Genomic DNA, 25157 nt, shown 5'->3' with positions numbered 1-25157 from the left:
AGAATAAGTACTTGCTGGCATCATTAGGTATAAGTTCCAGCAGCTTTCTGTGTTGAAACAACAATTCTTTACAGCGTTCATCTTGTGTACTTGATGGAAGTAATGCAATCTGTCTCTCACATGCAAAAAGGGTAATAGGTTATAACCTCTGACATGCAGGCAAAAGTGACTGAAATAATCCAAGTGGACCTCGAGGCTGAAAAGGCACGGTTTTCACACAAATAATTCACTTTAGCAACAGACAAAGCAACTACAAAACCAGTCTTGGAGAGCACAAAAAAAGAAAAAGAATCTAATTTAAAGCTGTGATAGTCCCATCCTTGAGGTATTGATACAAAGCATACAATTGTTTATGAATTAAGGCTAAAGATCAAAACCCTACAATGCTCTTGCATTCCTCCCACCTTTCCTGCTAACAAACTCACACAACCTGCATGGTAGTGTATCAAGGCTAGTGGCACGAGTCTTCCCATAGTTTCCCATCACACCGCACCTCCTCCAAGCATGGTACTCTGCATAAGCAATCGGATCGTCGGCTAATTCTTTTACATATGAAGCCAATTCCTCCATAGAACTAAACTTCGACCCATCTATTATAGAATTTGGCGGTACAAAATCCCAAACATTGGGCGCGCCAAAATAAATGGGCACAGCACCAGAATCAAGAGCATAGTAAAGTTTCTCTGTAACATAGCTCTCGGTCATGGTGTTCTCAATGGCAAGGACAAATTTGTAATGTGACATCGCACAATGTAGGTGGTCCCACCAATGTGGAACAGAGTTCTCACCCATAGAACACTTTGGGTAGAGAGAAAGAGCAGTGTTAGGACCCCCAACGTTGTTCAAGCATCTACCAAACGAATGATAGGATATGAGGGAAAAGAATTTTTGAGCAAGTTGGTTTCGTTGGGGAAGGCACCTTGAAGAAGACCAGTAAACAAGGATGTCCTGATAAGATGTGAAAAAAAGAGCTTAGTACATTCATAATAATTTATGATTTCCATTGTATTTGAAAACCAATTGTCCATTCATAAAATTTACAACATAACACCATGCACTCTCAATAGAACAACTATGTTGATTGGTATTAGTGCCACAAGAACTGCTGCCTACCAGTATGTGGTATCTTTACATGGAAAATATGTAATGCCATGAAGCACACTGTCCACAAATTTCAGGAAGGACCTGCACAAATGCATCTAGGCATGTCTCTTGTCTAGAACTTCGATGTTATGAACAACCTACATGAGTTAGGCATGACAAGATAACTGTGATTCAATTGTTACTTGGTGCAGAACCAAAGTTGAGAAAATAGAAAAAGGTTATTAGCTTAAAAAAATAATGATGACCAATGAAGGAAACATGTAGAATATAAATCTTTGAGCTTGATTTGAATAAGCAATACCATCAGGAATTGAAACTGAAGTATCAAATTTTAGCCATTTGTGGCTACAGAAAATAATTCTTGAAGTGTAGAGTGAATACTTACATTTCTTTTTTGAGAGGAGACCTGGTAATTTCGATTCTTATGAAACAGAGTCCCAGCATATGTGGATTGAACATCATCCTTGGCATGATAACCAATAAATATGTCTTCAAAGCCTGAAGGTTTTCTGCTGGCCTCAAGATCCATATAAACACGAAGTGGATCACCTTTCTTCCTCTGATAAATGGAAATAGCATATGGCCATTAATAACATAATTATATTTGAAATCCGAAAATATACAAAGCTAACAAATATTTTTGCAGGTCAAGAGCTCAGCATATGTGTTGCCATTTACAGCGCATAGATGCATTTATTGTGTTGTACAAGAACTCAGAAGACCATGGACAATACAGCATGTAACTTACTATGTGAACCTCCTGTAAGATTGTCATTTAAGCAATAACAGAGATGCATTAATTTTACTTTACAGATTTTCAATGATTTAAAGTTCTTGAAGCCCATTATTGATTCAATGTACCACATAGATTCTTCAAGATGATCAATAAGAAATTTATTAAAGATTCCAGAGATCTTTGCAAAAGTTTATCTTCAGAATAAGCAAGCAGAGATGCCGGGGAAGAATGTTCTCTAAAGTTAAGAGCTTAATGCATTGAAACAGATGTTCAATAATTCTTAAACAATGACAAACATTTATTTGGATTAAACAGATCATCGACATATTTTGGTAGTCACATCATGCAACCTTTTAAACTTTGAATTTATAAACAGCTCGGAAAATCTGGGTGTGAAAACATCAAATCCATGAACATTCTACAAGATCAACCATTATTTAGTGTTGTAGGCAAACACCATATTCAAGTTGTCATCGTCTTTTCAACCATGTAAGGATTGCATTTCCTTGATTGGAAGGATAATTATAATTTATAACCAAGCTACATCATTAAGAATTCCTAATTTGTTATCACATTTTTTCTTTTCAACCATGTTACATTTCCTTCCTTGGAAGAACAAATACTCAACAAGCTAAAACAACAAGAATTCATACATTTCAAATTATACCACTACCAAATTTTATTGGTGCAATCTGTTTTATGTTAATGCTTTTCCATCATGGTTAATCATCACAACCCAAGAATGAAACATCCATAACACAAATAAATTTGTTTTTCAGTAGCAGCAGTCATCTGAAATACCAAGTAGCGCATGGAGAAGGTTTAATATGTGCCTGCCTAATGGGCAAAAATAAATATAAATTTTGAATTCATTTATAATCTTATGTTCACAGATAGATAATGTTATTTTTTATTTTCACACTCAGTTGCAGTAACCAAGTGTAATAATTAAAGCACATAGGGTGCTTGGCACAAAGATGTATCATGTATATCATAAAAATATAACTGGGCATGTGGAAACCCAAAATATGTACCCACTGAAGTACTTCACCATAGTAGTAAAGGTACAAAAAATAGTTGTTGATAGAATGTAAATAAAATATCTGAAAGGATTGTATTTCAATTGTACCTGCACATAATTCAGATTTTTGGTGGTTTCTTCATATCATAAAACCAAATAAATTAAAATAATAGACATAGCAAAAGAAGATGATGTGTTGGAAGATGGGAAGAAGAGGAGGGGTTTTTATCATCTATTATATCATGGGTGTTAACTTCTAATTGTGGGTTTCTCTTGGAGGGTTCTTATCCCCTTGTGCTACATATTATGAAACTCCTATAATTGAATGTAGCACTTGCCAGGTAAGTTGTTAATTAACTCCATCTTAAAAAATGTTACCTATTTGGCAAGATCGTGTATCAGAAAATCTGAAGTTTTCTCATCTTCATCATTGTTTTGTTCTCGTGGACAAGTTGTTTGGATCAACAATTTGCCTAGTCAATGAAACTAAGGTTCTCAATTTCATGCCGTACCAGAGTATCAAGATCAGCTTGGTACGGTACGATACGAGTATACCGAGCGGTACGTTCTGGCATACCACTCGGTATATATATATATATATATATATTATAATAAAAAAAGTTAAAAATTAAAAAAGGGTGACGTCACCTCGTTTCTTCTCCCCGCGCGGATGAGGAGAAATCGCTGACGATGCCGAGACCTCGTTGTCTCAGACGAGGAGGAGGCGACATCTCATCTGCGACGTCCGGCGAGGGAAGGCAGCGACGAATCGGGATCATCGAGGGAGAGCGACGTCGGAGCTACAGGTTCTCCCTTTTCTTCTCCCTCTTCTTCTCCCTTCTTCCTTCTCCCTTGGCTAATATCGCCCCGTAGCGGGCAGCGACGGTCTCCTCGTCGACATCTCATCTATGACGTCCGGCGAGGGAAGATAGTGATGAATCGGGATCATCGAGGGAGAGCGCCGCCGGATCTCCAGGTTCTCCCTCTTCTTCTCCCTTCTTCCTTCTCCCTTGGCTAATATCGCCCCGTAGCGGGTAGCGACAGTCGATTTTGACCGTCGCCGACCGATTTTGCATGGTAATGGGATGGAAATAGCCCCAATCAATGGTACCACCCAGTGGCGGGCGGTCCGCGTACCGATCTGCTGGCGGACCGGTACATACCGCCAGGTACGGGCGATATCATTCAAAATTAAAACCCCAGAATGAAACTATCCTTAAAAGAGCGGTCTTCATGCAAATTTCATATAATTAGCTTGAAAGTCCCATGATAGAGGTCTATTAGATGGAAAATGGTAAATTTGTGTGATAATGAAAGAAGGTGCTTACTGAATTAGATGTTCTATAGAAGCTATATGAAGCTCAAGAAAATGTCAAGCAAGTCTAAACAATCACGTCAAAGGAAACTACCCTAATTTCCAAAGTACCTTTGATAAGGTGGTGCTTCATGGATGCCACTAAATATTTTAGGGTGCCTTTAGACGAAAAGATTCAAGTTCGAAGCACCAACCACTGTGTGAAATGCATAGTTGAGATTATTAATGGATGATTAATGGGTTCATAAGATTAGTGATGATAATCAGCAACGGAAAAATTAAGAGTAATTAGAAGTATATTGATAGCCTTGACTAGCTGATTCAAGCTGTGGGATCATTGATTTCAGTGTTAAGCTTGTTTTAACTTTGTCAACACAAATAACCTACGTTCTTCAGCTCTGTATTTTAAGCCTTTACTGCAGTGATGTCTTACCTCTTGTTCTTCCTAACCACCGAATATTTTTAGCTAATCTCATTTTTGGATTTTTATACTAAAATTAACTGTCCAAAATGAGTCAAAACATGTCCACGAGCTGATCGAAATAACTTAGAATCCCAAAAGACAACATGAATTACAACTGATCTCCATCTCAAGAGACATGTGAAGAGCATATACGCTGATTCCGTTTCTAAAGCTACAACTCGCCAAAAAAATCACACTTTTCTGCTTTACTGCTCAAAATTACAACAAAATTAAGAATTAATAGTAGCAAGAGGAGAAGTCGTCGCGAGAATTATTCAATCTTAGGTAAGCTAATGCATATGTACGACGATACTTACCGTCAACGGAGGGGTCGCGCTCTCGAACAGAATCGCATCGGGATGATCGGCAAGAACGGGCGATTTGGTCCAGAGGCAGGTCTTCCCGCAGCGGCACGAATACAGATTGTCCATGTTATCGGGGATCCAAGTCCACCCCTTGACGAGCACGCTGACATGGTCCATACCCGCCGCCGCACAATCGCCGCCGTCGGCCTGTATGGCCGAGGCGTTGGCCGCCCATCTGGCGTGCGCCGATCGGAAGCGGTCGCAGCCCACCTGGGAGTCCCAGAGCTCGAACGCGGCGGCGAGATCGGTGAAGGGTGACTTGGGACCCCTGACGCGGACGGAGGGGGTAGGGATGGGGATGGGGGAGGAGAGGGAGGGGAACTCAAGGTAGCCGGAGAAGAGGACGAGGAGGAAGAGGGCGGAGACGAGCATGGGGGCGAGGTAGTTGATAGGCTTTAGTAACGGCAGCATAGAGACGGAGACCGCAGAGATCTCCGTCGCCTACCGTTTCTCTCTGAAAGTGCGGTTTACGCCGAGGTTAACATAGGTTTTTATTGACTCTTTTTTTGGACTAAAAATATTGAAATGAAATTTTGCAGAGAAAAAATCCAACTTTTTCTTTTTCCGAATAGCAAAGCTTTTTGAATTTTCCGCAAAGTAAAGCGTCTTTTTTTTTTTTTCCTTCCTTCCTTTTCAGATACGTCCGCGCGCGCACTATTTCCCCTCATTTTTCTCGTTGGAAGAAATTTCTGATTTATTGTTTGAGAGAAGGTATTTGAGCAGTTTTCCAGGCAAAGCCTCCTCGCATTTGTGGATTAACTTTGAATGGAAATTGGAGATGTCTTGATATAAAAAAATAAAAATAAAAATTTTAAGTTTCATAAAATAATTTATAAGGTAATCATAAATGTTTCGGTTTTTCTAAAGTGGTTTCTAATAGACATAAAACTTGAAAAACCCTTTATAATATTTGTATTCGTTACATGTCTTTGGTTAGTAAATATCAGACCAGTCAATCAATCATTTGATAATGAACACTATAGTTTTATTCAAAGATATATACGACCAGATCGATTGCCATATTGTAAACAAGAGTGAAATTTTCTTTTAATCATTTTGTAAAGAGAGTGAATCGCTACATGTAAAATGGCAAAAAAACAATTTCCAGAAATATAATGTTTTCGTTTTCGAAAAATCGCCAAAAAGAATTCTACAGGAAAAAGAAATAAAATGGATTTCTAATTCGTCTAAAGAATATTAATGGTATTTATAGCCCTCATGGCTGAAACTCTCCAGAGCCGATCCTTTCTTCCGGCGCGTCATTCTCGTCGTCCTGCGCTGCGCAATTCCCAATCGTTTCCTATTCTCCTCCATGGATTTCCAGCACCAGTATCTCCCCGAGCGTGCCGGTCGACATGGTGGATGGAGACGTTCTGAGGCTTAGCACCACGACGAGGGTTTCCAGGCGTCGAGATGGAGAAACCGTTGGCTCCTTTGGTTGAAGACAAGCAAGTCCATCCAAGTCTGCAGCTTCCCTTTCTTTGCAATCGTTTCGCCCTTTGCTCTCTCGATAAGTAACTACTGTGTGCGAGTACTATGTTTCGTGCACTCGATCGATGCTCTGATTTCTATCTCACAGGATTATGAGGAGTAACATGAATGAGTGGTGAGCTGGTCAGAAAGGTATGAGGAGGAGGAGGATAAATCGAGCTTCTTCTCTGCCACCGAGATGATGGAGACTCTTGAACGCCAACAGTGGCAGAGAGACGAACTTCTCGAGTGTCTTCTGCTGCAGAGTGTCTTCAGATTCAAATAATCTGGAAACTAGTCAAAGTCATTTGTAAGCAAAACAAAAATTGTTTTGAATTCACCTTAAGTGAAAAAAAAAAAAGAAAAGAAACAAAGATCATCATTTTCTTGTTATTTTCATCCTATCTTCTCTTGGATTCTACCATATGATTGTTTTCTTATCTGTGTGTAGATAGTTTATTGGGATGTGATTTTTCCATTAAGCCATTCCTCTGGATCTTACAATGAAAAATTGATATTCAACTCTTCAAGAATATTAAAGTGGTTCAAGAAAACTGTTGTTGGAAACAGCCTTGGCCGATGCAACTCGGTTCGAATCCGGATGACGGGATCTCCCTGGGGCGTTCCTCGAGCCTGTCAAGGTGGTCGGGTGTGGTGGTCCGATCGGGACGGGGTCGTCGTTTCTTCCGGGTAGGAACTCCTCGCCTGCGCGTCAAGCGGGAACATTCGGCTTCGCACCTGCATAAAGGTCGGGCCGGGGTGCTCGGCCCGACCCATCCGACGATCAAGTCAGATGATGTGAAGGGGGTTTCAGATGAAGAAGTATTTTTTGTGTGTATGTTTCCCCCCTCCTTTCCCGTTCAGAATGCGAGGTATTTATAGGGAAGCTTACTATTTTCTGATGTTCCCGCTTGCAGGGGGTAGGCTGGTAACGTCTAACACTAGTGTTGGCGTGGCATGAAGAACCGAGCCTGAGCAGGCATTAATGCGCCTCGGTCGACATTCTGGTTTGTTTGACCAGGTGTTGTCGCGTCGATCGAGGCATGAGGCATCATTTGACGTCTGCCGAGTCTTATCATAATTACTATCCTCATCATATTCCCCCCCGGAAAGAAGCTATGCGTCGGTCGTTGTAACAGGAGTCCGAGGCATGGCTTTAGCTTTCAGGCGGGCTGGCCGCGTAGGCGTGGTCTCGGGGAGCATGGAGCCGAGGAGCACGATGCAGGCGGGCTGGCCGCGCAGGTGTGTCTCGGGGAGCATGGGGCCGAGGAGCACGACGCAGGCGGGCTGGCAACGTAGGTGTGTCTCGGGGAGCATGGAGCCGAGGAGCATGATGTAGGCGGGATGGCCGCGCAGGTATGTCTCGGGAAGCATGGGGCCGAGGAGCACGACGCAGGCGGGCTGGCCGCGCAGGTGTGTCTCGGGGAGCATGGAGCCGAGGAGCACGACGCAGGCGGGCTGGCTATGCAGGTGTGGTCTCGGGCATCATGCGGTCGAGGAGCACGACGCAGGCGGGCAGGCCGTGCAGGTGTGGTCTCGGGCAACACGCGGTCGAGGAGCACGACGCAGGTGGGCGGGTCGCGCAAGCATGGTCTCGGGCAACATGCGGCTGAGGAGCATGACGCAGGCGGGCAGGCTGCGCAGGCGTGGTCTCGGGCAACATGGCCGAGGAGCACGGCGTAGGCGGGATGCGGCCGAGGGATGCGGCTCAGGCGAGGAGGCCGCCCTAAGGGGGAGTTCAGTAGTCTACGACCGAGGGATATGGCTCAAGCCGAAGAACACGACTCAGGAGGGCAGGCCGCGCTGAGGTGAACTCGGGCAGTCTACGACCGAGGGACACGGCTCAGACGGGCAAGCCGCGCTGAGGTGGACTTGGGTAGACTGCGGCCGAGGGACATGGCTCAGGTCGAGGGACACGGCTCAAGCGGGCAGGCCACGTTGAGGTGGACTCGGGTAGTCTACGACCGAGGGACATGGCTCTGCTAGTCATAGGTGCCCAGCAAGCCAATCACGTGAGTGATGGCACGTGTGACTTGATACAGAATCTTTTTGCTTATTATATTTTGGCGTATATCACTTTATAACTATTGCATAAATGCATACATATATTGTGATGTCCTAAATAATCCCGGTCATAGGTTACTCGAGAGGGACATCGTGATAACCGGATAAACTGGTGTGCTGTATACCCATCCATATGATGGATGCAGCTGGTCTCATAGCTGCTCGTATAGGGACACTAGGGATACAATACAGGTGCTCATTGGAGAATGAGTTCACTGATTGATCCGCTTACGGAATGCTGGATGGTTGATGATGCCTTATTGTCAGACAACGATTCCGTAGTCCTAGTGGTGTATCTGGTCCTTAGACTTGAGACACCAAGGATGTCCTGTATGAGTGCTCCACTCTTTGATACCATTCTTATAGGTTTGGCTGTCCCAGATCTAGTACAGCTGGTCATTGGGAGTGTTAGTCGACCTTACGAGGGCTATTGAGTGTCGATAGAGGATCATCCACTCTCGGCGTCATGAGAGGAATATTCCATGTGTTCTTGCTCAGACAAATCCCCGGCCAGGGTCATTCGGGTTGAGAGAGAAAGAGTTCTCCGGGAGAATCCGATTAGAGCGAGAGTCGAGTAGAAACCGTATGAGTCTGATAACACCATGCTCGATATACGGTCTCTGGGATATTAGATGGATGAGGGACTATAGGTACACGGTAACTGAGGACAGACAGGTCCAATGGATTGGATTCCCCTGTATCGTCTGGGGACTACGGCCTAGTGGCCTAGTACGTCCGTAGTCGATGAGTCGAATGAATTATTACAGAGATAATAATTCATTGAGTTAGAAGGAGTTCTGACAGGTATGACTCACGGCCAGCTCGATATTGGGCCTAGAGGGTCACACACATATGGTAGGCATTGCGATGAGTAGAGGTTCGGATATGAGATATCCGACGGAGCCCTTGTCTTATTGGATGCAGATCCAATACCCACTAGGGGAGGACCCATTAGGGTTTGACAGGGGACCTCTATAAATAGGAGGGATTCAGAGCCCCATAGGCTAGAGAGCTTTTGCTTGCCTTTCCTATTCTCCTCTCCCTCTCCAACCCAGCTGTGTGGATCACCGCTAGAGAGGAGGACGCTTGACCTCCTTCACCCTCTCCTAAGGATCTGCAAGGAAACAGGGATATACGATCTCCCTAGGTAACACAATCTACTCTATACGCAGTTTTAAGTCTCGCGGATTTTGCGTACCAATCTTCGCACGACGACGAACATCTTTTTGGGAATCGGAGATTTTGTTTTTCTTGTTCTTCCGCTGCGCATGTGATGTCGCCCCCAAGATTTCCCAACAGTGGTATCAGAGCCAGGTTGTTCGTGCGAATGATTGGTTTTGAACTGCGTGTGTTGTGTTTAGGAAGAATTTTGACGTCAAAATCGTTGACATAAAAACGAGAGAGGGCAGCAATAGTTGCTACCCTCGATCTGCGTGCGTGCATCGCAGCCGGCCGGCGGCCTGCTTGCAGCAGGCTTGCGTCCGGCGGCGCTGGCAGCCCGCGGGCAGAGGCGCTTGCGGCCGCTTCTCCCGCGGGGTGAGGTGTCGTAGGTAGCGGCGCCTGCCGCCGCTGCTCCTGCGGGTGCAACCCCCCCCCCCCCCCCCCCCCCCCCCCCCCACACACACACACAGGGGCGGCCGCCCGGCGGAACAGCACCGCCTGCGGGCGTTGCCCCGCGGGCAGAACCGCCCGCAGAGGCGGCGGCGCCCCAAGGGCGCCAACCTGCAGGGGCAGCACCGCCTGTGGGCGTTGCCCCGCCGGCAGAACCGCCCGCGGGGGCGCCCACCCGCAGCGACAGCGCCGCCAGCGGGCGTGCCACCTGTAGGCGAGGGCAGCGCCCTCGCCCCGCCGTACAGGCCGCCGCCAGCAAGGTGGCGGCGGCGGCGGCAGCAGCAAAGGGGAGTAGGGCATTAGGGTTTTCTAGGCAAAAAGATAGTTTTGCCCCTCGGAATTTGAGAAATTCCAGTTTCTATCTTTTGTCTAAATTATGAAAATACCCTTAGAAATTGAGAAATTCCCTACATGTCCCTGATTTCAGAAAATATTAATTAATTAAAAGATTTAGTTGATTATTATTTTTTATCATTATCTAGTAGTCCTACATGATGATGATTATTTATACATGTGATGTATGATGTGTGGACGGATGATCATGGACCGTGTGATGTGTGTACTTGTGATTATTATTATTGAGGTCTGCGAGCCTCCATTATATTTCTCGTTTATTGTCGGGCCTGCATGCCTATGATTAAGTTGTAATCACATGAGGAGGCACAGCGGGAGCGTGGATGCGATAGCGGGACCCACGAGACGGACGATCGTGATGCATGAAGATGCATCAAGATGTCGACGGAACCGACGAGGACGAGATGGACGATCACAGGGCATGGAGATGCACCGTTGCATACATAGATCTTGATGTGAGTGATTAGGCCTACTGGCTTGGGCCTAATCATATTAGGTTGTGGTCCATGATCATCTGGTGTGATTGCTTATACACATACTAGATATGTATATATATTTGCATGCGATGTAGATATATATTAAATATGTATATGTGTGACATGTCATATTAGGAGACCAAATCATATAAACATCTCTTGATAATATTAAGTCGGTAAACGTGAGACAATTAGATTGACCCACGTGGCCTTCCATCATTATAAGTAGGAACCGATTCCCGGTGTAGGTTGAGTTGGTCGAGTCTCTCGAGACTCACCTATATCGCGATTCGCTATCTTGCTTACGACATAGAGATGTCACCGGTGACCTGAGGGCATGGTATACTTGGTCGAGTCCCTCGAGGGTATATCATCAAATCAGACTCATCTTGTAACGAAGGTGTTGACTTAATCGAGCATCATGATTGGTCGAGTCCCTCGAGGCCATGGTGATTCGGAGGTCGAACAAGACGGGAATCACAAGGAGTTGTGATCGGCAAGAGTTGCCTACCTTTTAGGCTTAGTGTGATTGGTCGAGTCCCTCGAGGTTACACTAAGACGTTGATTGGATCCTGATCCCCACTAGAAGTCTGCCGGAGACTTCCGTTTCACGTGCTGAGGGTGTCGCGTGACTCGTTAGTAAAATAGTGGGAGCATATTAAGATAGAAGTCCATATCTTGATAGTTTATTTCTTGCAAAATCTGCATGTTATTCATTTCTGCTGCATCTTTATTTTCAGAAAATGTCGCTTTCAAATCCCTTACGTCACATACTTAATGTCAACCGCCTCACTGGTCCAAATTATACGGATTGGCTCCATAACTTGAGAATTGTTCTCACAGTGGAGAAAATCATGTATGTCCTTTATACAGTGATGCCTGCGCCCGAAGAAGGGGCAAACGAGGATAAGATCGCTCGCTACGTGAAGTACATTGATGACTCCATTTTTGCTCAGTGTTATATGTTGGGCTCTATGATACCTGAGTTACAGAGATAACATGAAAGATGGATGCCAGATCCATTCTCCTACATGTCCTAAAGATGATTGAGTGGATAGAGAAACTCACAGGTCTAGGAATGGTCCTAGAGGATAACTTGTGTGTGGACATTGTGCTTCAGTCCCTACCAGATTCCTTTTCACAGTTCATAATGAATTTTAATATGAACAAGCTTGAGGTGACTCTCCTAGAGCTCCTCAATATGTTGAGGGAGGCACAGAGTACTATTAAGAAAGAGAAGCCAGTTCTCTACACTAGTGAGACCAAAAAGAAAAGGAAAGCAGAAAGGTCCCTTAAGAAGGGAAAGGGCAAGGGCAGACCAGGTAAAGCAAAGGTTGCTAAGAAAGACCCAGCAAAGGACAAAGGCCAGTGCTTCCACTATGGTAAAGATGGGCACTGGAAGAGAAATTGCAAAGAGTACCTTGCAGAAAGGGCGAAACAAAAGCTTGATGAAGCTTCAGGTACATTCATGATCAGTCTCCATTTGTCAGACTCTTATGATAACACATGGGTATTGGATACCGGTAGTGCTTATCATATATGCAATTCGTTGCAGGTTCTGGCAAGACCTAGGAGACTAGTGAGAGGCGAGATGGACCTCAAGATGGGTAATGGAGCAAAAGTTGCTGTAGTAGCTGTTGGCGAGGTTGCCCTACATCTGCCTAGTGGAGCTTTTATTGCATTAGATGCATGTTATTTTGTTCCTTCTATTATCAAAAACATTATCTCCATTTCATGTTTAATAGTTAGTGGATATAATTTTGTTTTTTAGAACAATGGTTGTTCGATATTATTAGATGATAAGATCATCACGAAAGGAACATTGCATAATGGTTTATTTATGTTAGACACCACTCCATATATCATGAATGTAAATGTGTCCAAAAGGAAACGAGATGAGTTGAATAGTGCATACCTGTGGTATTGTAGGCTAGGTCACATCCATGAAAGAAGGATTCAAAAGTTGCTAAATGATGGATATCTAGATTCATTCGGCTATGTGTCATATGCAACTTGTGAGTCTTGCATTCGTGGAAAACTGACCAACTCTCCATTTAGTGGAATTGGAGAGAGAGCCACTGAGCTGTTGGAACTCATACATAGTGATGTATGTGGACCCATGTCAACTCATGCCATTGGAGGTTACTCCTACTTCATTACATTTACTGATGATTTCTTAAGGTATGGATATGTGTACTTAATGAAGTACAAGTCCGAGGCCTTTGAGAAATTTAGATAGTATAAGAATGAGGTGGAGAACCAGATTGGAAAGAGTATCAAAACTCTTCGATCAGATCGAGGAGGTGAGTACTTAAGTACAGAGTTTACTCAATTCCTCAAGGACCATGGGATATTATCCTAATGGACATCTCCTTATACACCTCAGCTCAATGGTGTCTCTAGAAGGAGGAATCGTACTCTATTAGATATGGTATGGTCCATGATGAGTTTCGCTGACCTGCCCATCTTATTCTAGGGATATGCCCTAGAGATCGCAACTTACCTTCTGAACAGAGTTCCAACTAAGTCGGTAGTATCTACACCATATGAGATATGGAAAGGGAAGAAGTCTGATCTTAAGGTTGTTAAGATTTGGGGCTGCCCTGCCCACGTTAAAAGACATAACTCCGATAAGTTAGAATCAAGGACAGAGCGATGTAAATTTGTGGGATACCCCAAGGAAACATGTGGGTATTATTTCTATCATCTCGAGGACCAAAAGGTCTTTGTAGCTAAGAGAGCAGTGTTCCTTGAGAAGAAACACATTCTTGGCGGAGACAGTGGGAGAATGATAGACTTGAGCGAGGTTGGAGAACCAAGCTCAAGCACCACTCTACAACCCGAGTTTGTTTAGGTACCTAATACACAATTTTCAATTTTACGCAGGTCAGATAGAGTATCCCATCCTCATGAGAGATATGTGGGACATATTAGAGGAGAGGATGTTGAGGATATTGATCCTCAGACCTACGAGGAGGCTATTATGAGTATAGACTCCGGGAAGTGGCAAGAAGCCATGAATTCTGAGATGGATTCTATGTACTCCAATAAGGTTTGGAACCTAGTTGATGCGCCCGAAGGTATTGTACGCATCGATTGCAAGTGGATCTTTAAGAAAAAGATCGGAGAATATGGAAAGGTAGAGACCTATAATGCAAGGCTAGTGGCTAAGGGGTATCGTCAAAAGCAAGGTGTTGACTACGACGAAACCTTCTCACCCGTAGCAATGCTAAAATCCATCAGAATTCTATTGGCTATTGCAGCACACTATGATTATGAGATCTGGCAGATGGATGTGAAAACCGCATTCTTCAATGGGAACCTTGAGGAGGAGGTGTATATGATGCAACCTGAGGGATTCGTGTCCAAGAACTGCCCAGATAAGGTGTGTAGGTTGCTTAGATCCATTTATGGACTAAAGCAAGCTTCCTGAAGTTGGAACATAAGATTTGATGAGGCAATCAGATCTTATGACTTCGTTAAAAACGAAGATTAGCCTTGTGTGTACAGGAAGGTAAGTGAGAGCGCTATCACCTTTTTGGTGTTATATGTGGATGACATCCTCATCATTGGGAACGACATAGGAATGCTATCCACAGTAAAGGCTTGGTTATCTAGACACTTCTCCATGAAGGACTTAGGGGAAGCATCCTATATCTTGGGGATTAGAATCTATAGAGATAGATCCAAGAGGATGCTTGGCTTGTCCCAATCCAGGTACATAGAAACTATTGTCAAAAGGTTTGGCATGGAAAATTCCAAGAGAGGTCTCATACCGATGAGACATGGGATATCGCTTTCTACGAGTATGTCCTCAAAGACTCCAGAACAAAGGGCGAACATGAATATGATTCCTTATGCCTTAGCAATAGGGTCTAGTATGTATGTCATGCTATGTACTAGGCCTGATATAGCTCATGCTCTGAGTGTCACGAGCAGGTATCATGCGGATCCAGGCTTGGAGCACTGGAAAGCAGTAAAGTGTATCCTTAAGTACTTGAGAAGGACTAAGGATTTTTTACTAGTATATGGAGGTAATAGCCTTAAGGTTAAAGGCTACATTGACTCAAGTTTTCAGTCTGATGTCGATGATAGCAAGTCAAATTCAGGGTATGTGTACACCTTGAATGAAGGAGAAGTGTGCTGGAAGAGTTCCAAGCAAGATACCACTGCTGACTCGACCATAGAGGCGGAGTACATTGTTGCATCAGATGCAACAAAGGAGGGAGTCTGGGTGAAGAAGTTCATCACAGATTTGAGAGTCGTGCCGGGTAGCGAGGAGCCCATCTCCCTATATTGCGACAACAATGGGGCGATTGCTCAAGCAAAGGAACCTAGGTCTCATCAGAAATCTAAGCATGTTCTAAGGAGGTTCCACCTATCAGAGAGATCGTAACCCGAGGAGATGTAGCAGTGGAAAGAGTACCATCCGAAGATAACATTGCAGATCCACTAACAAAACCGTTGTCTCAGATTGTCTTTGAGCGTCACAGGGGTCTGATGGGGATCAGACACATAGGTGATTGGCTTTAGGTCAAGTGGGAGATTGCTAATCATAGGTGCCCAGCAAGCCAATCACGTGAGTGATGGCACGTGTGACTTGATACAGAATCTTTTTGCTTATTATATTTTGGCGTATATCACTTTATAACTATTGCATAAATGCATACATATATTGTGATGTCCTTGGATTTGTGCAATGGGAATCAGATCGTGATGAGATCACGATAATGAGATCGATTCACCTTTAAACACATATCCTAAATAATCCCGGTCATAGGTTACTCGAGAGGGACATCGTGATAACCGGACAGACTGGTGTGCTGTATACCCGTCCATATGATGGATGCAGCTGGTCTCATAGCTGCTCGTGTAGGGACACTAGGGATATAGTACAGGTACTCATTGGAGAATAAGTTCACTAATTGATTCGCTTACGGAATGCTGGATGGTTGATGATGCCTTATTGTTAGACAGCGATTCCGTAGTCCTAGTGGTGTATCTGGTCCTTAGACTTGAGACACCAAGGATGTCCTGTATGAGTGCTCCACTCTTTGATACCAGACTTATAGGTTTGGCTGTCCCAGATCTAGTACAACTGGTCATTGGGAGTGGTAGTCGACCTTACGAGGGCTATTGAGTGTCGATAGAGGATCATCCACTCTCGGCGTCATGAGAGGAATATTCCATGTGTTCTTGCTCAGACAAATCCCTGGCCAGGGTCATTCGGGTTGAGAGAGAAAGAGTTCTCCGGGAGAATCCGATTAGAGCGAGACTCGAGTAGAAACCGTATGAGTCTGACAACACCATGCTCGATATACGGTCTCTGGGATATTAGATGGATGAGGGACTATAGGTACACGGTAACTGAGGACAAACAGGTCCAATGGATTGGATTCCCCTGTATCGTCTAGGGACTACGGCCTAGTGGCCTAGTACGTCCGTAGTCGATGAGTCGAGTGAATTATTACAGAGATAATAATTCATTGAGTTAGAAGGAGTTCTGACAGGTATGACTCATGGCCAGCTCGATATTGGGCCTAGAGGGTCACACACATATGGTAGGCATTGCGATGAGTAGAGGTTCGGATATGAGATATCCAACAAAGCCCTTGTCTTATTGGTTGCAGATCCAATATCCACTAGGGGAGGACCCATTAGGGTTTGACAGGGGACCTCTATAAATAGGAGGGATTCAGAGCCCCATAGGCTAGAGAGCTTTTGCTTGCCTTTCCTATTCTCCTCTCCCTCTCCACCTCAGAGCAGGCCTGAAGTTTTGAGGAGCGTCGTCGCAACCTTGCTGTGTGGATCACCGCTAGAGAGGAGGACGCTTGACCTCCTTCACCCTCTCCTAAGGATCTGCAAGAAAATAGGGATATACGATCTCCCTAAGTAACACAATCTACTCTATACGCAATTTTAAGTCTCGCGGATTTTGCGTACCAATCTTCGCACGACGACGAACATCTTTTTGGGAATCGGGGATTTTGTTTTTCTTGTTCTTCCGCTGCGCATGTGATGTCGCCCCCAAGATTTCCCAACAGGCTCAGGTCGAGGGATACGACTCAGGCGGGGAGGCTGCGCTGAGGTGGACTCGGGCAGTCTATGGCCGAGGGACACGGCTCAGGCAGGGAGGCCGCGCTGAGGTAGACTCGGGTAGACTACGGCCGAGGGACACAGCTTAAGCGGGGAGGCTGCGCTGAGGTAGACTCGGGCAGTCTACGACCGAGGGACACGGCTCAGGCGGGGAGGCTGCGCTGAGGTGGACTCGGCAGTCTTCGGCCAAGGGACATGGCTCAGGCGAGCAGGCCGCGCTGAGGTGGACTCGGCAGTCTTCGGCCGAGGGATACGGCTCAGGTGGGAAGGCCGCCCTGAGGTGGACTCGGGCAGTCTATGGCCGAGCCGTGTAGATACCGAAGGGGGTTAGGTCGGACCTAACCGCGAACCGGGAGGCAGTCAGGTAGATACTGAGCCTTCGTTCGGAAGAGACTAAGGCAGAGCCTATATTCCTTTTACGAGGACTACATCGGATAGCCACCGCGGGTGCTTGACTTCTTCTATGGAGCCCGCTGCCAGAAGTCATCCCTTCTCCTCACGGCCGCCCAGGCCTCCGCCGCGATGTACCGGTTAGCCCGCTGGAGCATCTCTGGCACCGTGGTGGGAGGTCGCTCCGCGAGGGACCAGAGGAATCTAGAAGGTCGCAGGCCTATCATAAATGCCTGCACCAACAGAGAGGGGTGAGTGTCCAGAAAACCCCGAATTTATGTGGCAAAGCGATCCACAAAATGTGAGAGGGGCTCGTCTTCCCTTTGTTTGAGTCTGATGAGCAGTGCCACAGACAGTTTCGGCCGTGCATAGGCCACGAAGTGGAGCTCGAAGTACTTGACGAGCTGGACGAAGGAAGCGATCGTTCCAGTCTTCAAGTCGCCATACCACGCGTGGACTGGCCCTCTCAGAGTGGTGGGAAACGCTCTGCACATTAGAGCATCAGAGGTTCCGTATAGCCCCATCTGGGCGCGAAAAATAGCTACATGGTCCGCTGGGTCGGTGGAGCCATCGTAAGCGTCCAGAGATGGGAGCTGAAAGTCCGAGGGGACTGTTTGATCTCGTATCTCGGGCGCGAACGGAGACCCTTGTGTTGGGAAATCATTGGGGGGGCGACATCATATGCGCAGCGGAAGAACAAGAAAACAAAAATCCCCGATTCCCAAAAGGATGTTCATCGTCGTGCGAAGATTGGTGCGCAAAAATCCGCAAAACACAAAACTGCGTATAGAGATTGTGTTACCTAGGGAGATCGTATATCCCTGTTTCCTTGCAGATCCTTAGGAGAGGGTGAAGGAGGTCAAGCGTCCTCCTCTCTAGCGGTGATCCACACAGCAGGGTTGCGACGACGCTCCTCAAAACTCCAGGCCTACTCTGAGGTGGAGAGGGAGAGGAGAATAGGAAGGGCAAGCAAAGACTCTAGCCTATGAGGCTGTGAATCCCTCCTATTTATAGAGATCCCGTGTCAAAACCCTAATGGGTCCTTTCCCTAGTGGGTATTGGATCTGCATCCAATAAGACAGGGCTCCGTCGGATATCTCATATCCGAACCTCTACTCATCGCAATGCCTACCATATGTGTGTGACCCTCTAGGCCCAATATCGAGCTGGCCGTGAGTCATACCTGTCAGAACTCCTTCTGACTGAGTGAATTATTATCTCTGTAATAATTCACTCGACTCATCGACTACGGAAGTACTAGGCCACTACGCCGTAGTCCCCAGACGATACAGGGGAATCCAATCCATTGGACCTATCTGTCCTCAGTTACCATGTACCTATAGTCCCTCATCCATCCAATATCCCAGAGACCGTATATCGAGCATGGTGCTGTCAGACCCACACGGTTTCTTCTCGAGTCTCGCTCTAATCGGATTCTCCCGGAGAACTCTTTCTCTCTCAACCCGAATGACCCTGGCCAGGGATTTGTCTGAGCAAGAACACATAGGATATTCCTCTCATGATGCCGAGAGTGGATGATCCTCTATCGACACTCAATAGCCCTCGTAAGGTCGACTACCACTCCCAATGACCAGCTGTATTAGATCTGGGAACAACCAAACCTATAAGTCTGGTATCAAAGAGTGGAGCACTCATACAGGACATCCTTGGTGTCTCAAGTCTAAGAACCAGATACACCACTAGGACTACGGAATCGTTGTCTGACAATAAGGCATCATCAACCATCCAGCATTCCGTAAGCGGATCAATCAGTGAACTCATTCTCCAATGAGCACCTGTACTGTATCCCTAGTGTCCCTACACGAGCAGCTATGAGACCAGCTGCATCCATCATATGGACGGGTATACAGCACACCAGTCTATCCGGTTATCACGATGTCCCTCTCGAGTAACCTATGACCGGGATTATTTAGGATATGTGTTTAAAGGTGAATCGATCTCATTATCGTGATCTCATCACGATCCGATTCCCATTGCACAAATCCAAGGACATCACAATATATATGCATTTATGCAATAGTTATAAAGTGATATACGCCAAAATATAATAAGCAAAAAGATTCTGTATCAAGTCAGACGTGCCATCACTCACGTGATTGGCTTGCTGGGCACCTATGACTAGCACCTTGGTGTGCGTCCTCCCCGAGCTCTCCCTTGGACCTACGAACCTCTTTCTGCACCTCGTCAAGTCGCTGGCTGACGAAGCGCAACTGGGCTCACAGGGAGTCCATAGAATCCGAAGAGAATGCCTCGGGTTTTGGACGACCGCTCGGGTTTGCCTTCACTGGATCCCCGAGTGGGGCCGGTCGGACCCGAGGCAAAGCGGGGGGCTCCGGAAGTGTCGTGTGGGCCTGAACGGGCGCCTTGCGTCGTCGCAGTGGTTCGATCGCAGGCGGGTGCGTCGGATGAGAAACGAGCGGGATAATGGTTTGCACCATACCCATCAGAGCTCGGACTAGATGGGCGAGGTCCTGAAAGGCCTCAGATGACACGGGCGTTGAGTCAGTTGGGGTGCCGTCGGGCGACGACAAGCCCGGGTCGTTGAATATTCGCCAATATCGTTCTGAGGTCGTGGCGAGGTGTTCGTCACGATGGTCTCCGTGCGGGGGATGTTCCCCCGAGGCTTCAGTCGGGTGCGACCTCTCAGTTGTGGGCTCATCTGAGCCGCTTGGGTGATCACCCGACATTCCGGGCCCTCCTTCTAGTGCCAATCTATTGTGAGAAACAACCTTAAGCTGTGGCCTCGGGACCGATGCGGCTCGGCTCGGGTTTGGACGACGAGGATCACCTCGGGGTGTTCCTCGAGCCCGTTGAGGTGGTCGGGTGCGGTGGTCCGATCGGGACGGGGTGGCCTCTTCCTCCGAGCAAGAGCTCCTCGCCTGCGCGTCCCGCGGGGACCTTCGGCTTCGCACCTACACAAAGGTCGGGCCGGGGTGCTCGGGCCGACCCCTCCGATGATCAAGTCAGATGATATGAAGGGGGTTTTAGATGAAGAAGTCTTTTTTGTGTGTATGCTTCCCTCTCCTTTCCCGTTCAGAATGCGAGGGTATTTATAGGGAAGCTTATTGTTTCCTGATGTGCTCGCTTGTAGGGGGCAGGCTAGTAACGTCTGACACTGGTGTTGGCATGGCGTGAAGAACCGAGCCTAAGCAGGCATTAATGCACCTCGGCCGGCGTTCTGGTCCGTTTGACCAGGTGCTGTCGCGTCGATCAAGGCGTGAGGCGTCATCTGACGTCAGCCGAGTCTTATCATAATTACTATCATCATAAAAAACGATTGTATAATATGTATTGAAATAGTTTGGCCATATATATAGCTCATAAATGGTTGGAAAATTGATTTTAATGGAGCTTTGTATGATTTTTCTTCTTTTTTGTTCAAATTGATGTCATAGATAGCTCATATTTTGTGTTGTGACCATAACACGTCCTTTTGTAGATCGATTCAATCTTAGTTTTTATTAATGAATAATTATTTTAAAAAAATAATTTTAATGTTTGAATTGTGAAAAAACCCAATAATGCCGTAAAATACATTTTTTTTATCATTTAACAAATTGATGCATATAGTTGATAGATAATGTTAAAAAATCAAATATTTACTTCGCAACTAATTTGTAATAAGGCAGCTAAAAATAAATAGATTGGCATGGATATATTACTTTTATCTCACTACAGCAAACACATCACAGTTGAAACATAACAGTACAAATTTTATTGGAATATTTTGATGACAAAATTATGACTTGTTATTATTATTATTGATAAAGAATATTCCAACACCAACCTGGGTTGCCGATTTGCAATCTACATGAAACATGACTCGACGTCTGACCAACATGGAAGGAAGCTAACTTGATAAACGACGTTCCTCTGGTCAGCTCTACATTACATGGGACTGTACAAGTCGATGCCAAGTTGATGTCGTACCATAGGAATCCAAACAAGTCTACCCACATTATCCCAGGAGATGTATGGATTGGCTACCCAAATGACCACTCCGCATGAGGTACTGATGGCCATTATCAACTATCGTTCTCCCACGCCATCCCTATAGGTATAAATGCTAATTCTCTATTTTGAAAGAGAAGATCAACTTTTCACATATTTTCATTTGTTAACTTAAGTATAGGAGAGATCGAGTCGAGAACCCTTCGGATGCTAACCTGTTGTGAAAGATCTCGACGTAGATCGACAACTCAACTTCACCTTAGAGCCAACCCCCGATCTGACCTCACTCTTTAGTCCATTTGAATGACCTTACCCTTTCGAGATAGGACTAAGGAGGGTCGATATTGATATAAAGGTGCATAACAATTAATATTATCGTTATTATTATAACTAGTAGACATTAGATATGAATTCGAAGGCAATAAGGCGACCAAAAAAAAAAAAGAGGTGTCATTGTTTATTTATGTAAAATGACAATTACACCCACATGTATCTTTAAATCCTTGTTAGACACCGTAAGTTTGATGAGATCAAAGGGCTTTTCCGGAACCTTGGCGATCACTATAAACCATTCGTCGTCGGCTTCCTTCCTCCTCCATTGACACCAATAAAACGAAGTCGACGAAGGAATCGAGATCTGAAGCTTAGGGTTTCGTAGGATCTCTTGGGGCTTCTTCGATCTCCGGGGCACGATGTCTACCTTCAGCGGCGACGAAACCGCCCCCTTCTTTGGCTTCCTCGGCGCCGCGGCCGCCCTCGTCTTCTCCTGTGATGCCCAGATCCCTCGTTCTCGAATCTTTTCATCTCTTGTAGCGCAGATCCTGGTCGTGTGTTCTGATGCGGTTTCTCTTCGGCCGTTAACAGGCATGGGAGCGGCGTACGGGACGGCAAAGAGCGGCGTCGGGGTGGCCTCCATGGGCGTGATGCGGCCGGAGCTGGTGATGAAGTCGATCGTGCCTGTGGTCATGGCCGGAGTGCTCGGGATCTACGGGCTGATCATTGCTGTGATCATAAGCACCGGGATCAACCCCAAGGCGAAGTCCTATTATCTGTTTGATGGGTATGCTCACCTCTCCTCTGGGCTTGCTTGTGGTCTTGCCGGTTTATCTGCTGGCATGGCAATCGGGATAGTCGGTGATGCTGGTGTCAGGTAAATCTCTTTGGATCTGTTCCCTATGCATTCTTTTCTTATTGATACATCTGAATTTTGTTGCTATTCATGGATTGAATCAGATTCATGATCCTCCCTGACCCAGGATGGAACAATAAGATAGGGCTGTTTACTTCAACTTATGGAAACTTAATAAGAAATTAATCGTTGAACCTTGCTTGCAGACATGAGATGCCTTTTTATAGGATTACATATCTTTTTCCAAAAGAACAATGATATTACAGAATATCTTAACTTATAAATTAACTTGACAGAATTCTATCTTAACTGCTGAAATCCTCAAGACACTTAAAAACAAACATATAAAATCCTATGTAATTTAGCAGACTCATAAGTTAAATCCCCTAGATTTGGTAAGTTAAGACATGCTGTGTCACTCCCTTGTGAAGGATTGTATCTTTTCCATCGTTGTGTTTTGCCTGTATCTATAATAAATGATTATATTGATTTGAATATTGCATGTTAGCATGTGATATAATTTGTCATTTTCATAGTTGTTGAGTGAATTATTTGAAAGTTCATCAATGTTGATTGATTTGAGCTCATTTTGATGGCAATGCTGTGCTTTTGATATCTTGCTTTTGTTTATTAATTAATTTATGGTGCTTGCACATGAAAATAAGAATACACCTGCAAGCAGTGAATTACCGGTACCATGAATAAGCACTTTAAGAAGGAAGCCTAAGGTTAAAGGATCTAAGTTTAATTCAATATAGACAGCTGTTTCCTTGATAACCTTACCCTTTGTGGGGGTGACTGAGGAAGCAAATTCTGTTGGACTCACTGTACGAAAAGAATAAGTAATTCAGTTTGATTTTTAGTTGATATATTAATATTATAAACTTCTCTTTTTTTCTCTCTTTCCACTGTTTTCTTTCTTCCCTCTCTTGATGCTTGTGGGTCTGTAGAGGAGCAACAGCAACACATAAATCATGGCAGCAGCAGACAACAACACAATAGCAATAAAGGTCTTTCTTAGGCCAATTGCAGAAGAAAAAAGATCTCACATCAAGCTAGACTATTTTGTGTGTGGAGCAGACTGACCCGGCTCGTTCAGAGGAGTGCTGAATCCATTGTCCGATGTGAGAAAGGAGTCCCAGGACTCCTGTTCTCGTGCAGAAAGGAGCCATCCAATTCCTTTCCTCAAACAAATGGGGTTCAGTGGCCAATTTAAAAATAAACTTTGATCAACATCCAAAAGTAGTCATATTTGACTCCTTTTCTTAGAAGAGAATAGGCACTAGTTACTAATAAATAAGCTTTGTATTTATATTTGCAGCATCTTTTGCGCAATATTCTTTATTCATCGCCAATAACATTTTTTTTAGTTTTATTTTTTGTGTGGGAGATTTACTCTCTTCCCAGGCTAGATAAGATCTGGTAGTGGGTCCAATCCCTAACATGATACTTGTACAATTTCCTCTAATGACAATTGTTGTGGAACATACCAACAGTTTCTGAAGTATATTGTAGTATAAAAAGAGTTGGGTTGCATCATGGTATGAAATATGGGTCAGACAAATATGTAGGTATTTATCAGTTCAACAAGTACCAATGATCAAAATGTATAGCTTGATATTTGTACAATATTGCTTATTTTAGATTTTTTATTTTATTTGATTACATCAGGCAATATAAAAGTCTGATAGGTTATTGAATCAGTATTGACTGGTATTTAAATCCTTGGGTCTGATATCTTCTTAGCTGATGAATTGGTTGGATGATTTTGAAGTAACAACAGAAGGCTATGGAACTAAGATTGTTGTCTGAAATATGTGAAGAATGGTCGTTCTTTAAAGGAGTTATAGAACAAGACTTTTCCTATCATGTGAACTAGAGTGAACTTATAGAAATAGGAAGATGCTTTTATTTTTTTGAATTAGTTGTTTGTACACTGGAGGATCGATTTGTGATATTATAATTGATAAAAATGACGGAAAGATTGGTAATGTTGTGAAGGTATTAGTCTACATATAAGGTAAAGAAAGAAGATTCACATGGAGAGTGGTGAGTGAACTTATGCTGAAAACCTATAATGAGCAGTTTCAGGAAATGAGGTTGCAAAGAACCAACTGAGATGAAAGCTAACCAATCTTAAAAACTGAACTATGTTAGTAGTTTATAGAGAAGCGTGGGATATGTGACAATCCTTGCCTATCTGGAGTAAGCTGTGAGCTTGTGATGAAGTATTTCATGGAAGCTGGTTGCTTATGGTCATCTGGATTGTGGAGCTGTGGGGGTTGCAGCATTGCTCTCTGTTTACAGGAGAACAAATGGTTGACCAAGATTGTTGCGTGATGCAATCTTGGTGCTTTGCCAGATAGCATCTTTGGGTTAAATATCTCTGCTACAATTGCCACACATCTAGCTTTTATCTCACAATCCAATCACTTTTGGTAAATGGCTGCAAGCATAAAGGCAATGATCTTAGGGCACTTAACATGTTCTATGATTTTTAAACCATTGTAGCATTGCATTTAATGTGAGCCTTGACTGTAGAAAACTTGTATGCTTTATTTTTTTTTCCATGATATAAATAATTAATGATT

At 44.7% G+C, this 25157-nt stretch overlaps 2 protein-coding genes across 2 annotated transcripts in view; one reads left to right on the top strand and one right to left on the bottom strand.

Moving 5' to 3' along the window:
• Nucleotides 1-264: 264 nt before the first annotated feature.
• LOC135612618 (alpha-(1,4)-fucosyltransferase-like) lies at nucleotides 265-5476 on the bottom strand. The gene is made up of 3 exons (XM_065109109.1): nucleotides 4957-5476; nucleotides 1490-1663; nucleotides 265-948 (listed from the first exon to the last, which is right to left on the bottom strand). Exons 1-3 carry the CDS (start codon nucleotides 5413-5415, stop codon nucleotides 379-381), a joined length of 1203 nt encoding a protein of 400 aa, XP_064965181.1. The 5' UTR covers nucleotides 5416-5476; the 3' UTR covers nucleotides 265-378.
• A 16547-nt stretch (nucleotides 5477-22023) lies between these two features.
• Nucleotides 22024-25157, top strand: part of LOC135612616 (V-type proton ATPase subunit c1) — a 3550-nt gene continuing 416 nt past the window's right edge. Inside the window, exons 1-2 of the mRNA XM_065109107.1 lie at nucleotides 22024-22205; nucleotides 22302-22587. Coding sequence (XP_064965179.1) covers nucleotides 22130-22205; nucleotides 22302-22587 — 362 coding nt within the window. The 5' untranslated portion in view covers nucleotides 22024-22129. The remainder of the gene's footprint in view (nucleotides 22206-22301; nucleotides 22588-25157) is intronic.

The sequence above is a fragment of the Musa acuminata genome, chromosome BXJ2-5, assembly GCF_036884655.1.
Source record: "Musa acuminata AAA Group cultivar baxijiao chromosome BXJ2-5, Cavendish_Baxijiao_AAA, whole genome shotgun sequence".
Taxonomy (NCBI): Eukaryota; Viridiplantae; Streptophyta; class Magnoliopsida; order Zingiberales; family Musaceae; genus Musa; species Musa acuminata.
The sequence above is the reverse complement of the archived record's forward strand: the minus strand, read 5'-3'. Positions and strand labels throughout refer to the sequence as shown.

Excerpts from the sequence above, each read along its gene's own strand:
- LOC135612618 (XM_065109109.1), bottom strand. The coding sequence starts at position 5,415 with ATGCTGCCGTTACTAAAGCCTATCAACTACCTCGCCCCCATGCTCGTC. Across the intron at positions 1,664-4,956 it reads GCGCGACCCCTCCGTTGACG|AGGAAGAAAGGTGATCCACT; the intron begins GTAAGTATCGTC and ends TCCATTTATCAG. Across the intron at positions 949-1,489 it reads TCTCCTCTCAAAAAAGAAAT|GACATCCTTGTTTACTGGTC; the intron begins GTAAGTATTCAC and ends ACATCTTATCAG.